Source organism: Molossus molossus, unplaced genomic scaffold, assembly GCF_014108415.1.
Source record: "Molossus molossus isolate mMolMol1 unplaced genomic scaffold, mMolMol1.p scaffold_m16_p_1, whole genome shotgun sequence".
Classification (NCBI taxonomy): domain Eukaryota; kingdom Metazoa; phylum Chordata; class Mammalia; order Chiroptera; family Molossidae; genus Molossus; species Molossus molossus.
Window position 1 is genome coordinate 51,250,278 of NW_023425344.1, and position 17,163 is coordinate 51,267,440.

Sequence of the window (17,163 nt, forward strand, 5' to 3'; positions counted from 1 at the left end):
AGAGGGGTGCTGAGCTGAAGGACCCAGAGCCGCAGCTCGTGGGCCAGGGTGGGCGCGCGTCCTCTCGCGAGAACTCGCGGGGTGGGGGCAGCTGGGGCCAGCAGGAGGAGGCTAGGGGCAGCGCTGCGCCGGCCGTGTGGCTGTTCTCCCGGCCCGAGAGGCTTTCCCCGCCTCCCTCTCCTTCCCCTCCCATTGAGAGATTCAAGCCCAGCGCTTCCCACTTCCGCCCCCTCTGCCATTGGAACTCGAGACCAAGCAAGTTGCGGCCGCAGAACAGCCGGCGCTGCCCTCCAGCACCGCTCCTCGTCTTCCTCGCCTTTCCTCCTCTTCCCTGGCCGCCACTGTCGCCGCCCCGAGGCCTCGCGACCGCCGAGCCCGCAGCCCACGCCGCGGCCGACATGAGCTTCTTGTTGTGAGTAGCCAGGCCCCACGCGCACCGGCTTTGTTCAGGCGACCTGGGCCGCGGCCCCCGCCCGCGCTGTCGGATCGGGCGTTCCCACGAGCAGGGCTCCGGGAACCTGCCGAGCGCTCCCGCCGCCCGCCGCCGTCTCCCCGCCCGCCCCGAGCACGCGTGGAACCCCCCGGCCCAAGGAGGCTCCCCGAACCCCCAGTCTCCACACACCCTGTGCCTGCATTCGCATTTCTCCATCATCCCAACCTCCCTCTCGGGTTTGTTTATTTGCATGCTCTGAATAAATACCTCCCACTCGCCGCATGACCCATATGCGACTCGTACCCGGTCCCCTGTCTTAGTCTCTCTCCCCATTGCTTTTTTTTCTGGGTCCCAAGGACAGAAGGTAGAGCGTCGTACTTGACGACCTTCACCCCAGGACCCTTTTAACTTAGGTTTTAGGAGTGGGCAGTTGGGATGACAATTCCTGTGGATGTAACACACTTAACCAGGCTGTTCACGGGTCAGGACCCCTTGATGACAGCCTGGAGTCTTGGGGTCTGGAGCAGTTCCTTGCTTCCCTAAGGCATGCTTTTCTGAAGAATGTGGGCTTTATCTTTTGAGACAACCACCAAATAGGAACTGGGTAGTGTGCCCTGGGTTGATTAGGTCCCCTGGAGAATTGTTTTGCAAATCATTTGTAAATGACAACTTAACCTCACATTTAGTACTGGCTGTCATTTCCCCCTATCATTTATTACAGACGTGTTGCGGGGTGGGGTATGGGTAGAAAGATGGGATGGCCAGATAGGGGTATGGCGGCAGCAGGCCAGCCTCACGTTCTCGGGAAAACAAGACCTTACATTCTACAGAGTTAGTCTTTTGAAGGCTTCGTTGTGATTCACCTAATGTTTAATTTGTGTTTAGAAAGCTAGTAAAAACTCTGAGATTGAAACCCACCCCATACATTTTTAACTGTTGTGGAGAAAATAGCATTTAATGATCATTTTCTGTTCTGATGCTTTTTCCCCACCTCACATACTTTTTAGTGATCACCTTGGCACTTTAATCCTGAGAATTTAACCCATATTGTCACATGCTCATATCTAGAATATTAATCATTTTTAGGGTGTTTAAGCAAAACTGAGCGATTACAGAAGGCTGACTTGTGAACAGACTTGCTAATATTTCTGACATGCATAGGGGGCCTGTTTTGTTTTTTTTGTCATTCTGCCTAACACATTTGAGGTTGTGAAGCCTTTTTTACAGGGCTCATCCTAGAAGTTGAGTTTGCCAGATATGTGGTGATAGATGAGAGGGCTGGGTGACTTCATGAAAGTCTTTGTTTTCTATTTTAGTTTGAATCAACATAGCCAGGCTTCTCAGCTTGAAGATTCTCATCTTGAGTCTATTTACATTAGTGATGTTTGATTTCTTCAAGAGTTTAAAAGCTGTCTTCAAAATAATAATGTAGATGATGCCCATGACTGCTGCTGATGGGCTGATGTCTCTTTGAACTCCTAGCTAAATTGGTTGAAGCAGGAAAGAACCATATTTGGCGGAAACTAGGGGATGGCCAAGGTTTGGTGGTATTTTCTGAATACAAATACAATAGTTTCCTATTTTTACATGGTTCAGTATTTAATAGTTACAGAAATGCAATGGATAAGCTTATTTCTCCTGAATTGTATTAGCTACCTAACATAAATTTTGTCATAACTTTTATATATATATGTATATATGTATGTATGTGTGTGTGTGTGTGTGTGTGTATATATATATATATATATATAGCAGATTAGAGGGTTTGTACTGTTTGGGGCACTATTTTTCAGTCAGATCACATGTAACTGTTAATATATCCTCAACATCTTTAGTCTGTGTGCTTAATAATCCAAAAGAGTAATCTAACATTTTTGGTTTTGGTTTTTGTCCATCATTAGTTTAGAATCTGAAGTGAAGACCTTGTAGGTAGAAATAATTATCAGAAGGTGTAAAGAACAAAGTTTTGATTATTTCATGTTTGTTATTTTGTAGTTTCCTGAATATTATTTCTGTACCAACAGGTGAGCAGAGAAAATAAGAGTTTCAGTTTAGGAGTTAAATAACACATACTTTCTTCCAGTTCTTGGACGCTTCCTTGTAAGTCAACTGTAAATGGATGGAGCTGGGGAAATAAGGGCAATTTGAGATAGGGTTATAAAAGTGATGACTCATAACTCATGAGGGCTTTAGGATAGAAGGAAAGAATTTTAGTTAAAAAACATCATTCAGTGTGCCAGACATAGATATAGTCATTGGGTATCATTTGCGAACAAAATGGTTAAAAATTCCTGCATTAGTGGAGCTTACATTAAGCAATCATAGACAGCGAACTTCAGTAAATTATATAGTATTGTAGGAGGTCTTAAATGCCATGGAACAAAGTAGAGCAGGGTGAAGAAGAGGTTTTTTGGATAGGGAGGTGAGGTAGATTAGGTAATCCTCAGGGGGTGTCCAGATGATCTGCAGCAGTGGTGCTTTTGTGTAGTTTTTGTACAAATGTTCAGAATAAATTTGCACCGCATGTGTGGATCTGACTGGGACAGAGCTTTGGTTGTGCTGCAAATTGGCCTCTGTGCATCTTCAAATTAAGCTAAACTCCCAGATGGTGCCTAACGTAACTTCACAGGAACCTAATTTAACTTTGTAGACTCAAATTTTTGAACAGCCTCAGCACCTGCTGTGTGCTAAGCATTGTGCAAGAAGTGGGACTCCAGAGGTCGTGGACAGTTTATAGTCATCTGTAATAGATGCAACATAATCATGGGGGTCCAAAGAATATGGAGCAATTTGTTCTATTTGGGCTGGAGGGAAGGTTTCATGAAAGAAGTGATGGATATTTAATGGAAGGGAAAACAAAAATTCTCTAAAAGATGAAGGGGAAATGGGAGGTTTCAGTCAGAGGAAACATGGAGGCATGAAATTGCCTGTGAATTCTCCATTTTCAGGTTTGTCCAAGAGGCTGTTGGAATTTTGAAGCTAGATGGGCTCTATCAGTAACATAGCTTACTCACCTCACCCCCTTTTTTCTGAAGTGATAAAATCACCAACTTTGGGTTACTGGCCTAATTACTGGCCAGAACAGAATTGGAACACAAGTCTCTTGACTTAAAGAGTTTTTCCTCTCCTGACATTTTATGCCTATAAAATTCAGGGAAATTTAGGATCAGAGTAAGTTTTTAATAGTCATTTAAAAAGGGTGTTGAATGTTCTCTGTGTTTCTGGCATTTTTAAATTGCAAGTCTCTCTTCTGACTGATGGAATTCCACAAATATTCCACAATAATTCCACAAGAAATATTTGACTTGAAACAGTTAAAACTAATATAGTTAACATTAAAATGCAAGTCTGTAGGAAAAGTGGTATAGGGATGTGAATGAATATAAACCAGGTTTATTTCTGTATAGGAAGAAACAAAGAGATAGACTGAGAAAGGAAGGAAGGAAGGAAATATTTATTGAGAATTATGCTACAGCCCTGGCTCATTTGGCTCAGTGGTTAGTGTTGGTTGGCCAAAGAGTCTCGGGTTGGATTCCAGTCAAGGGCACATACCTCAATTGCCGTTCTAGGTGGTGGTGTGGGAGGCAACCAGTCATTGTGTCTCTCTCACATTGTTTCTCTCTCTCCCCTCCCCACCCTTCCTCTCTTCCACTCTATCTGAACAAAAGCAATGGAAAAATGTCCCCTGGTGAGAATTAAAAAAAAAAAAAAGAATTATGCTACAAAGAAAAGGAGATCCAGGGTTTTGTTGTATTTGTATGTGTGTGTCTCTTGTTGTTGTTGTTTTTTTTTTTTTTTTTTATCCTCACCCGAGGATATTTTTCCATTTTTTGTACAGATAGAGAGGGAGGGAGAGAGAGGAACAGAGAGAGAGAGAGAAACATCGACGTGAAGGGACACATCGAGTGGCTGCCACCCGCACGACCAACCAGGGCCGGGGATAAACTGCAACCGAAGCACGTGCCCTTAGCGGGAACCGAACCCGGGTCTCTCCAGACCGCAGGCCGACGCTCTAACCGCTGAGCCAAACCGGCCAGGGCTGTGTGTGTCTCTTGTCTTTCTGTCTGTCTGTCTGTCTTTTCTCTCCTTTCTCTTGTCTCAGCCCATAACCCCACTTCCCTGATCTTTGTTTTCTGGCAAATGATTTTAGTGCTTCACATTTTCACCTGTAAAAAAAAAATAATAATAATAAGCTAAGTTACTATGTGCCAGGCATAACAGATACCCCATTTTACAGTTGAAGAAGTGTTGACCTGTACACCAAAAGGTCACCTGTTTAATTCCCAGTCAGGCACATGCCCGGGTTTCTGGTTAAATACCCAGTAGGGATGTGTAGGAGACAGCCAGTTGATGGTTCTTTCTCACATCGATGTTTCTGTCTTTTTATTTATTTATTTATTTATTTATTTATTTATTTATTTAGGTACGTGCCCCTAGCGGGAACCGAACCCAGGACTCTCTGGTGCGCAGGCCGATGCTCCAACCGCTGTGCCAAACCGGCCAGGGCTCTGTCTTTTTCTTCTTCTCCCTTCCTCTCTCTCTATAAAGCAATAAAAATAATAATAATATGCCCCAAATTATGTAGCCAGTCAGTGGTATAGCTGGTATTTGAATTCTGGCAAACTACACCCAGAGATCTTTTCTCATACTGCCTTATCTATAATTGATAAAATTATATAAAAAGGTAGTCTTCAGATAGGTCTTATTTTTAAGAGAAGTCTTATGTTACTAGGTGTTAATATCTCAGAATGCTGGGACCATTTTATAATGGTGGAAGAGAAAATAGAAATCTTTACATTTAAGTAATACTTTAAAATTATTATTTTTACTTCCATTTTTAGTGTAACAATGATAAACATATTGGAGAAATCACAAACTACTGACAAGAAAAGGAAGAAAATAAAATATCACTCATAACCCAGACTGTGTGGCTCAGTGGTTGAGCATCGACCCATGCACCAAGAGGTCACCGGTTCAATTCCCTGTCAGGGCACATGCCCAGGTTGTGTGCCCAATACCTGGTTGGGGGCATGCGGGAGGTGGCCAGTCGATGATCTCTCTCATAGATGTTTCTGTCTGTCTCTCTCTCTTTCTCCCTCTCCCTTCCTCTCTCTCTCAAAATCAATAAAGGAAAAAAAAAGTACTCATAATCACACTTTTAGAGCTGTTATTTGTGTTTGATATAACTTCCTAATCTTTTCTGTTACATTTTTGTTTGTACATATTTAAAAATATAAAAATGGATCCTTACTGTACATAGACCAGGTTTTTCACTTGTAATTTTTTTATGTCAATAATTATATTTCTGCAGCATCATTTTGAATGGCTGTCGACCAAGTATTATCTTAACAGTTTTGTTATCTGACAGCCTGATTTAATGTTATGCTTTTTGGTGGGGGGAATTGCAGAACCGTGGCTGGCCTTAGTTTACTCCTCCCATCTGATACAGGATTGCTTCTTTTACATTACTGAGTATAAAACAATTGCTATGAAATTACTTTTATCTTTATTGACTTCTTTTTCCTTGATGTAGTTGCAGAGTTTTTTGTACCTTTGGAGTTTCTGATACATGAAAGCACGTGCAGTACTTCTCTTCAGTTTTTTATTTGATCAGTAGTATTGAGGCAGAACAGCTATGACTTACTTGAAAAATGATATCTATTAAGAATGTTAAATTAAATCCTTTAGAAAACTTAAAAATGTTTTTTTTAAAATTTATTTTTAGAGAGAGGAAGGGGGGGGAGAGAGAGAGAGAGAGAGAGACATCAATGAGAGAGAACCTCGATTGGCTGCTTCCTGCATGCCCCCCTCTGGGGGTGTGACCCCCAGCCTGGGCATGTGCCCTGACTGGGAATTGAGCCAGCAACTTCTTGGTGCAGGGAGCGACACTCAACCACTGAGCCACACTGGCCAGACTAGAAAACTTTTTTTAACTGTTCTTTTCTCACATTTTTTTTTTTTTTGAGATGTAATTGGTATACTATTGTATTAGTTTCAGGTGTATAACTTCCATTTTTGTTTTTTGTATCAGTTAACTTAAGGCCATCTTTTACAGCTTGTTTGACTAAGTTGTAAGTGTAACTTTGGAACTTGTTCATTTGCAGAAGTGATTTTCAATTTTGTTTTGAAACATTTTTAGATATTTAGAAAGTTGCAAAGAATAACATAAAGAACTCCTACTTATTCCTTATCCAGAGACCCCATTTAGTTTCATCAGTTACTCCAATAATGCCATCTCTGCAAAAGGATCCAGTCATGAATCATGTGTTATATATAACCAGTTTTGTGTCTGTAGCCACCCTCAAATTGAAATATTTCCTTAGTTTTGCCTTTACTTTCAGGACCTTTATATTTTTAAGGATTACAGGCCCGTCATTTTGTAGAATAGCCCTCTGTTTGAGTTTGTCTGATGTTTCCTTGTGGTTAGACTTGATTATGTATTTGAAGCAGAAATATCACAAAAGTGATGCATGTTTTTATTACAGCATCTTATCAGGTGCATGTAATGTATGCTCTTTATTATTGGAGGTGATCTTTTGATTAAAGTGTCTACCAAGCCCTGGCCAGTTTGGCTCAGTGGTTAGAGCGTCAGCCTGTGGTCCAGAGAGACCCGGGTTCGGTTCCCGCTAAGGGCATGTACCTTGGTTGCAGTTTGTCCTCGGCCCTGGTTGGGTCGTGCGGGTGGCAGCCACTTGATGTGTCCCTTTCATGTTGATGTTTCTCTCTCTCACTCTCTCTCTGCCTCCCGATCTATCTGAACAAAAAATGGAAAAATGTCCTCGGTGAGGATAAGAAATAAATAAATAAATAGTCTACCAAGATCCTCCAGTGTAACGTTACATCTTTTTCTCTGTAATTAATATTTTGTGGGGAGGTATTTTGAGCCTACATAACTATCCCATTTCTCATTTCATTTTCATTGAATGTGTTGGTGTTCATTGATGGTTCTTGTTTAAATTATTACTGTGATGGTTTCCAGGAATCTAATTCTGTCATCACTTTTACATTTATTATTTGACATTTTGTATGGAAAATTTATTCTTTCCATTTTATTTTGTTATTTTTTTATAATTGTCACCCAAGGATATGTTTTCATTGATTTTGAGAGAAAGAGAGGGAGAGGGAGAGAGAGAGAGAGAGAGAGAGGAGAGAGAAATATTGATCGGCTGCTTCCTGCACACCTCCTATTGGGGATTGAGCCCGCAACCTTGGCGTGTGCCCTGACCAGGAATCGAATCAGTCCATGGGACGACGCTCAGCCACTGAGCCACACAGCTGGGCATTCCTGTCTTTGAGCTCTTGCTGACACAATCAGATGTTCCAGGTTTATCTTATACTTGCTCTGCCCCAGCCCTAGAACTGGCCATTTCTCTAAGTGCCTTGGTGTTCTGTTCAGTGGAGAATAGTATTTGGAAACCAGAATCTAGGTGATAGGGTGTGCTCATTACATACTACAGATGTGTTGTTGTTTTCAGGCCCTCTCATTGGACAATGTTAGAAAATACATACATACCCACATACATCTATCCGTGTATATTGAATGAATTTACACTAATAACTGCAATTTTGAGCCAGTAGGATAGGGGTCATTCTAGCCTTCTCCCTTTACATATTTTTACTTCATTCTTTGTCAGTGAGACACTTGACTTCTGTTGTCCTCAATACACATATTTACTCAGACTTCTGTACATAGCCATTCTCCTAGCCCTGCCTGGCTACCTTCCCTCCTTGTAGCTCTAGAACAGCAGCTATTGCTATTCTCCTGAACATATGTAGGCCTCTGCTTCAGCCATACTAAGGATGAAACAGCCTGCAGCTTCACTGTGTATGGTATGAGTGTGACAGTAATCTAATTTTTTTCTGTTATTCCTTTGTTCAAAACCAATACATCAGAGATGTTGGGAGGATTAGAGATACTGAATGTAAAAGGCCTGGCTCAGTAAATTGTAATGTTCAGCAGTGATATCTAGTTCATTATCAATATCTCAACAGTGTGATGATTGCTAGTAGCTGTTACTATTTTTTTAAAAAATTCGCCCTGGCCGGTTTGGCTCAGTGGTTAGAGCATTGGCCTGTGGTCCAGAGAGACCTGGGTTCGGTTCCCGCTAAGGGCACGTACCTCAGTTGCAGTTTGTCCCCGGCCCTGGTTGGGTCGTGCAGGTGGCAGCCACTCGATGTGTCCCTTTCACGTCGATGTTTCTCTCTCTCTCTCTTCCTCTCTCTCCCTCCCACTCTATCTGAACAAAAAATGGAAAAAATAATAATAATAAAAAATAAAATAAAAATTTATCATTTCTGATTACTTGAATCATAGCCAATTTCTGTGGGTTCATTATATGTATCAGTGCTACTTTGATTTTCTGAGGATTCTGAAGCAAAAAGAAAGCAGGAGTTTGAAAGTAATCAAATATTATTTGGGTAATAGTCTAAGTACCTCATAGCCAATAGCCTTATTGTTATTGAATTGTTTTGTTGTTTTTTTAATTCTCACCTGAGGATTTTTTTTTCATTTATCTTCAGGTTGAGAGGGAGGGAGGGAGAGAGACACACACACACATTGATTGACTGCCTCCTGAACAACCCTGGCCAGGGCCAGCGACTGAGCACACGACCTACGTAGGTACCCTTCACCGGAATCGAACCTGCGACTCTGGTTCGCGGGCCAATGCTCTAACTGCGGAGCCAAACCGGCCAGGGCTTAAATTATTTTTATTGCTACTATTGTTTTATCTTTCTCCCTAAATCCTTTTGTTGTTTTCAAATTGAAATTTGATGAGAATAGATCAATAGTTGTATTGAGTATTAGAAAGAATATTTTGTGTGTGTGTCTTTTTAGAAAGAAATAATGGTATAACTTAAATACTTAGTTTTCAGTGTAAACATAGAATAATTAAGTAGAAGCAGTAGGGGTAAAAGTCTTCAATGGCAACTTTTCTTGTATCTTGGTGCCTAGATCATGTTCTAGACAGAGAGGCCCAGCATGACCTTCCCGCTCTTCAGAGAAGTGCTTCCTTTGCTAGTTCCCTGCAGCATTAGATTTAACTACTGAATTAGTTCTTTGTTTAAAAACTCCCTGTGGGTATGATTTTTACTCCCATATGCCTGATTTCAGTGTCACTAACCTTTCCCCATACTCTTGCCAACTACTCAACTGACTCTCTTATTATTCTTATTTTTTTATCCTCACCTTAGGACATGTTTATTGATTTGAGAGAGAGAGAGAGAGAGAGAGAGAGAGAGAGAGAGAGGGAGGGAGAGAGAGAGAGAGACATTGATGTGAGAGACAGACATTGATTGATTGCCTCCCTTATGCGCCCTGATCGGGGATTGAACCTGCAACCTTTTGGTGCACAGGACATTGCTCCAACCAACTAAGCCACCCGGCCACCTGGCTCTATTTTTAAATCTTAGAAATTGCACTTTGAGTCAATGAATAACAAACCAATTTGTCAAAACTGAAGTCTCTTAACCAGAGCATAGCATCATTTTGAGTACTGAGGCTAGTGTCCCCACCCTCTTGTTAAGGACTCCCAAAGGGGTTTTGTCAGACTCTTCAACCCTTTAATCGGTCCTTTGTCATCCTTGTCAACTTTTAATTTGGGGAAATAGCAAGTTATCAAGAATTGAAATATACGTTTTTTTCCAAACTATAGGTAGAGCCAAAACTATGACAAAAAGTATAATTCTAAGTGGCTAAACAGTTGGGGACTAATAGGTACTTCAGTTGAACTGTATTGATTTTAACTTTTCCTCAAGTAGGAACATATTTGTAAGGTGTTGGTACTCTATTATCTAGTGATAACTATAGGTTCTAGAGATATCTTTACCTTTAAAAAATTTTTTCTTTTTTTAATCCTCACTGGAGGATATTTTTCCATTTATCTTCAGATAGAGTGGGAGGGAGGGAGGGAGAAAGAGAGAGAGAGAGAGAAACATCAAAGTGAGAGAGACACATTGATTGGTTGCTACCCGCAAGACCCCATCCGTTGCTGGGGATGAACTGCAACCAAGGTGCCTGCCCTTGGCCGGAATTGAACCCGGGACTCTTTGGTCCGAGGTCTTTACCTTTTTTTAAAATGTGTCACTCAACATTTAGAAAAAAGTACCGCTGTCATTTTACATAGCACCATTGGGAAGAAAGGCTGCTCTTGGCCCTCTTGATGAGGACCACCCTCAGGACTGAGAAGATCAATATCTGTACAGAAAAATCCTTGGACTTCAATTTAACACAATGTCTATCCTTGAGAGACTCTGTGAGGCCATAACAAAGGTTCTTTGTTTGACCAAATTTTAGTCAGGCTCTTGGACCTTCTTCTAGGCCTATTTGTGTACTTCCTCATAAAGTCTAGTTTTAGTAAGAACCCTGTTAAGTCAGTTTAACCAGAACCCTCCCACCCACCATATCTGACCAGCTTCCTCTTCCTCCACCATCCCCCAGGGTGATGTCTGATCGCCCTGGCCTGTCTTCAGTGAGAATCCTGTTAGGTCAGTTTAGCCAGAACCCCTTACCTCCAGTGGTTCCTCTTAGTAATTTTTCATTACTCACCCCCTTCACCCTGCTCCTTGGCTATAAATTCCCACTTGCCCATGCTGTGTTTGGAGTTGACCCCAGTCTCTCTCCCCCTCACTGTACAATGCCACTTATTTCATTGTTCCTGAATGAAGTCTGCCTTGACCATCTTTAACATGTGTCAGTGAAAAAAATTTTTTTCATTAACAGCCCTGAAGGAGGTTAGGTGACCTGATTATCTTTGCATACTTGTAATTATTATTTAGGAAATTGCCCCACCCCCCTTTTTTGCAAGCTTCATAGGGTTTGTTCACTATTATTTTCCAGCATGTTAGTATATTGTTTGACAAATAAATGTGTCCAACAGTGGCCTACAAGTGAGGAAAATTGGGTTTCAGAGTCTTTGGTCTGTCACAACCATGTGACTGACCTTAAAGCACATCACTTAATTTCTTAGCCTCTGTTTCCTCTGTCTACTGGGGGAAAGGAATTTTTATTACATTGGGTCAGTATGAGAACTGAATAAGAGAATGGTTATAGAAATTTTCATAAACCAGAAAGTCCTGTACAAACACTATTACTGTCCTTGCTCGTGAAATTCCCAGTCCTAGTATCTAAACTCCTTCCTCATTCCATATTGTGTTTAGCTATCTTACAAATATGTGATATTAATGCATAATACAATAAATCCTTATTGGATATCTCCTGTGTATAAAGCAAAGTGTTAGATGCTGGTGGTGGGAGGAGAAAGGTGGAATTTAGAAACAAATAAGATGTGGTCTCTGGCTTCAAGAATCTTAAAATTGGAGACTATCATGTGACATGGATATGCTCCTCAGTAATTGTTTTTAACTCATTAGTTGTTTTTTTTAAATATGTTTTTATTGATTTTTTTAGTGAGAGAGGAAGGGAGAGAGATAGAAACATTGATGAGAGAGAAACATCAATCATCTGCCTCCTGCACATCCCCTACTGGGGATCGAGTCCACAACCCGGGCATGTGCCCTGACCAGGAATTGAACTGGGACCTCTCAGTCCATGGGACGATGCTCAATCCACTAAGCCACACCAGCAAGGCTTAACTAATTAGTTTTAAGTCCACTGGCTAATGAAGGTTCAACATTATTGATGTTGCATTATATACAAACTTCTTTGCATGTACTTGTAAAATGGTTGTATTTGGTATTTGTAAAAGATATAAGGTCATCCTGGCTAGTTTTGCTCAGTGGTTAGAGCCTTGGCCCACAGACCAGAGAGTCCCGGGTTCGGTTCCCTATAAAGGTGTGTACCTTGGTTGCAGTTTGTCCCCGGCCCTGGTTGGGGTTGTGTGGGTGGCAACCACTCGATGTGTTTCTCTCACATCGATGTTTCTCTCTCTCTCTCCCTCCCACTCTATCTGAAGATAAATGCATGAATGTCCTCAGGTGAGGATTAAAAAAAAAAGTTATAAGGTGTATGTAGTATGTTCATGTATTTAAAACAGCAGGAATTTTGCAGATGTTTGCTTCTGTATTTTTCAGCAAGGGTTGCTTCTATTAGATGGATTTGGGGCCTTCCCTGCTTGGTTTTGGCACTGCTGCCACTATTTCTTCACTTTAGTTCTGCATTTTTTTAATAAGGAAAGGAACTAGCTGAAATCCTTTGCCCCACTTTCTTCCTGCAGTTCACTTGGGCTTTTCAGGTAGAGATTGGAATGGGCTGGAGTGGTTGGCAAAATCCCAAGGCAAAGGAAGCCTCCATGATAGGGCGTTTGCTTATCATTCCAGCCTCATAGGTGCCCTCTTGCCTTGTCCTCCCCCACAGAGCTTAGCATTTTATTTGCATTTCTTTCAACATGTATTTCTCCTACATCTGTGTCTTTGTAAATGCTGTTCCTGTTATTCTGGCCAGACTGCATTCTTTTTATTCTTTTTTTAAAAAAATTTTAGAGAGATTAGAAAGGAGGGAGGTAGAGAGAGAGAAACTTCGATGTTGGAAGTTTCTGGGGGAAAGGAATGCTTATTACATGGATCAGTATGAGAACTGAGTAAGAGAATGGTTATAGCTGTCTTACTGATATGTGATATTAATTCATAATACAATAAATACTTATTGGATATCTCCAGTGTATAAAGCAGTGTGTTAGATGCTGGTGGTGGAAGGAGAAAGGTGGAGTTTAGAAATAAATAAGATGTGGTCTCTGCCTTCAAGAATCTTACAGTTGGAGACTATCATGTGACATGGATATGCTCCTCAATAACTGAGAGACACATGGACTGGTTGCCTCCTGCACAGTCCTGGTTGGGGTCCAGGAAACCTGCAACTCAGGCACGTGGTGCCCTTGACCAGAATCGAACCTGTGACTTTTCGGTCCGAGGGCCGATGCTCTAAATCACTGAGCCATACCAGACAGGGTGTGGATTGCCCTTCTTTTCCCCACCCTCAATTCTTTGGTTCTGGAGCCAACTCTCCCTGGCCTGTGCCCCCTTCCCAATTTGTTAGATACCATTCAGTGTCCTCTGTTATCCTTATTATAGCCCTTATCAAAAGATGGCCGGTTTGGCTCAGTGGTTAGAGCGTTGGCCTGTGGTCCGGAGAGACCCGGGTTTAGTTCCCGCTAAGGGCACGTACCTCGGATGCAGTTTGTACCCAGGCCCTGGTTGGGTCGTGCGGGTGGCAGCCACTCGATATGTCCCTTTCACGTCAATGTTTATCTCTCTCTCTCTCTCCCTCCCACTCTATCTGAACAAAAAATGAAAAAAATGTCCTCGGGTGAGGTTAAAAAAAAAAAGTTTTGCCCTGGCCGGTTTGGCTCAGCAGTTGGAGCATCGGCCTGCGGAGCAGAGAGTCCTGGGTTCAGTTCCTGCTAGGGGCACATACCCAAAAAAAAAGAAAGAAAAAAGGATATTATACTGATCAGTTTTCAGATCTTTCTTCCTCATCAGAGTGTGTGACCTCTTTGAAGATGCAGTTTTAAAACTTATAAAATTTATAAATGTTTAAGAGCATGGGAGGTATTTCCATATTATATATCTCAGAGATGAGTCTTTGTAGGCTCAAGTTCATTGCTTTGTTTTTATTTTTTGTTTTATTGAGTATGACTTAGAAACAGTGAAATGCTCAGATCTTAAGTATTTTTAAGGCAAATGTATACACACTTATGTAATCCACACTCCTTTCAAGATCCAGAACATTTTTATCACCCCAGAAGGTACTATAGCTTTTTGAAGTAAAACCAAAGGTCATTTTTTGTGGGTCTTTGATGTAAGTACACACTTCCACTTCACATAGTTCTAGAGATTGCATTAGCTAAATAAGTAGCTCGGCTTTTATGGAAGAGGAACAAATAGTCTACTGTTACCTACTGTTTGCACTTGCTGCTAATTTTTACCCATTAGACAACACAGCAATTTATTTTTTTATTTTTTAATATTTTTTTCTTTGTTGTTTTTAGAGAGGAAGGGAGAGGGGGAGAGAGAATCATCAACGAGAGAGAACATCAGTTGGCTGCCTGCTGCCTGCCCCTACTAGGGATTAGGTCCACAACCTGGGCATGTGCCCTGACTGAGAATCAAACTGGCGACCTCTTGGTGGAGGGGTCCACGTTCAACCACTGAGCCATACCAGCTGGGCCAGCACTGGTTTTTAAACTATGATGATCGTTTAGGTGAGCAAAGCACTGGGATGACATTTAGTATCTCTATTCCAAGTCCTTAAAGACATTAGCCTAAGTCTCTGCTGGAGTCCCAGGCAGTTTCTTTTATTTATTTATTTATTTATTTTCATCCTCACCCGAGGACATTTTTCAATATTTTGTTCAGACAGAGTGGGAGGGAGAGAGAGAGAGAGAAACATCCACGTGAAAGGGACACATCGAGTGGTTGCCACCCACACGACCCAACCAGGGCCGGGGACAAACTGCACCCGAGGTACGTGCCCTTAGTGGGAACCGAACTCGGGTCTCTTCGGACCTCAGGCCGACGCTCTAACAGCTGAGCCAAACTGGACAGTTTCTTTTAAAGACCGCCCCCCCACCTCTCCCCAAGGACTTACTCGGACTTGCTCCCTCTGAGCCCGGAGGGGAGGCAGCTTGAAAGGCACCAGAGACTTTTGAAAGGCACCAGAGACTTATGGGGAAGAACTGAGCTGTTTGGCCTCGGGGACGGGGGCTGGAGAGGCAGCTTTCTCTCCGACAGATATGCTGGCGACAGACATGCTGGCGACAGACATGCTGGTGGAGGCCTTTGTTCCATTGGTGAGCCCTTCCCCTGGGGGCAGACTGGCCACCATATCTGGGACTCCAGCAACCTGGCTTACATTGTTTGTACTGGTGATTCCCTTAAGCCCTGCCCCACCCAACTTTTGGGCCCATCCCAGCTGTTTCCAATGCCTTTACCATAGGATTGGCCTGTCTTGGATCCTGCTTCAATGTTCTTAAAATCTCTCAAACAAGCAGCACCTGTTCTCAGCAAGCCCCATACTTCTCATTAAGTGGCCCCAGGCCTGGCACTAGAAGCAGCCATCAGCATATCACTCTGTAGCTTATGCTAGGTGGCCCTGGATAGAACACAGGCAGTGGCTGACCTAGCCTTAGAGCCAGCACACCCAGTAGACAGCTTCAGACTACATCCGAAGCACCACCACCCAACCACCTCCACAAGTGACACACTCAAGGAGTGGACTCAGTGGGTACCAGAGCCCTGATGAAGTCAGTCTTGCTCTGTGTGGTGAGCCCCTACACAGCTGATCCTACAAGGGAGTCAGAAGGCCAGTGGTCAGTGGGCACAGCCAATCCTTGCAGCTGATCAATCTGAGTAATTCCCTCCCATTGATGTGCCAACAGCAATCAATACTCAATTACAATAGAAGGGTGTATAGTCCACATGAGGGGTGCACCTCAAGGGTCCAGCTGGGGTGATCAGGGAGGCCGTGCCACTGGATCCTACAGGACACCTACAACAATAGGCTACCATACAAAGCCTAGGAGACATAGCAACTCTAACTAATGTATAGAAACAAACACAGGGAAGCAGCAAAAAGGAGACAAAGAAACATGTCCCAAATGAAAGAACAGAACAACATTCCAGGAAAAGAACTAAACAAAATGGAGATAAGCAATCTAACATGCAGAGTTCAAAACACTGATTATAAGGATGTTCAAGGAACTTAGTGAGACCTTCAGGGAACTTAAGGAGAACTCCAAGAAACTTAGTGAGAACATCAACAACATGAAAAAGTGCCAGTCAGAAATGAAGGATACACTAACTGAAATAAAGAATAATTTACAGTAGCCCTGGCCGGTTTGGCTCAGCGGTTAGAGCGTCGGCCTGCGGTCCGGAGAGACCCGGGTTCGGTTCCCGCTAAGGGCATGTACCTCGGTTGCAGTTTGTCCCCGGCCCTGGTCGGTTGTGTGGGTGGCAGCCACTCGATGTGTTCCTTTCATATCTATGTTTCTCTCTCTCTCTCTGTTCCTCTCTCTCCCTCCCACTCTACCTGAACAAAAAAATAGAAAAATGTCCTCAGGTGAGGATTAAAAAAAAAAAAGAATAATTTACAGTAGAATCAATAGTAGGTAAAGCTATTGATTTGGAATATAAGGAAGCAAAAAATAAAAATAAAAAAAAAATCCAAAAACACCCAATCAGAACAGCAAAAAGAAAAAAGACTCCAAAAAAATGAGGATAGTATAAGGAGCCTGTTGGACAACTTCAAGTGTACCAACATTCACATCATGGGAATGCCAGAGGAGAAGAAAGAGGGCAAGAAATTGAAAACCTATTTGAAAAAATAATGATAGAAAATTTCCCTAACTTGGTGAAGGATACAAGTCCAGGAAGCACAGAGTCCCAAACAAGATGAACCCAAAGAGGTCCACACCAAGACACACCATCATCAAAATGCCAAACGTTAAAGACAAAGAGAGAATCTTAAAAACATTAAAGACAAAAAGAGAAAAGCAGTTTGTTACCTACAAAGGAGCACCCATAAATGACTGTCAGCTGATTTCTCAAAAGAAACTTTGCAGGCCAGAAAGAATAGGAAGAGATATTCAGGATGATGAAAAGCAACGACCTACAACCAAGATTACTCTGTCCTGCAAAACTATCATTTAGAATTGATGGCCATGTAAAGAGTTTCCCAGACAGGAAAAAGCTAAAGGAGTTCATCACCACCAAACCAGTATAATATGAAATGTTAAAGCAGAAGAAGAGCAAAAATATGAACAATAAAATGGCAATAA

The 17,163-nt window shown here is 42.2% G+C and overlaps 1 protein-coding gene across 1 annotated transcript in view; it reads left to right on the top strand.

Annotated features, from left to right (window-relative positions):
• Positions 1–317: 317 nt before the first annotated feature.
• Positions 318–17,163, top strand: part of MOB1B (MOB kinase activator 1B) — a 42,142-nt gene continuing 25,296 nt past the window's right edge. Inside the window, exon 1 of the mRNA XM_036261044.1 lies at positions 318–412. Within this exon, the coding sequence (XP_036116937.1) occupies positions 399–412 (14 nt within the window). The 5' untranslated portion in view covers positions 318–398. The remainder of the gene's footprint in view (positions 413–17,163) is intronic.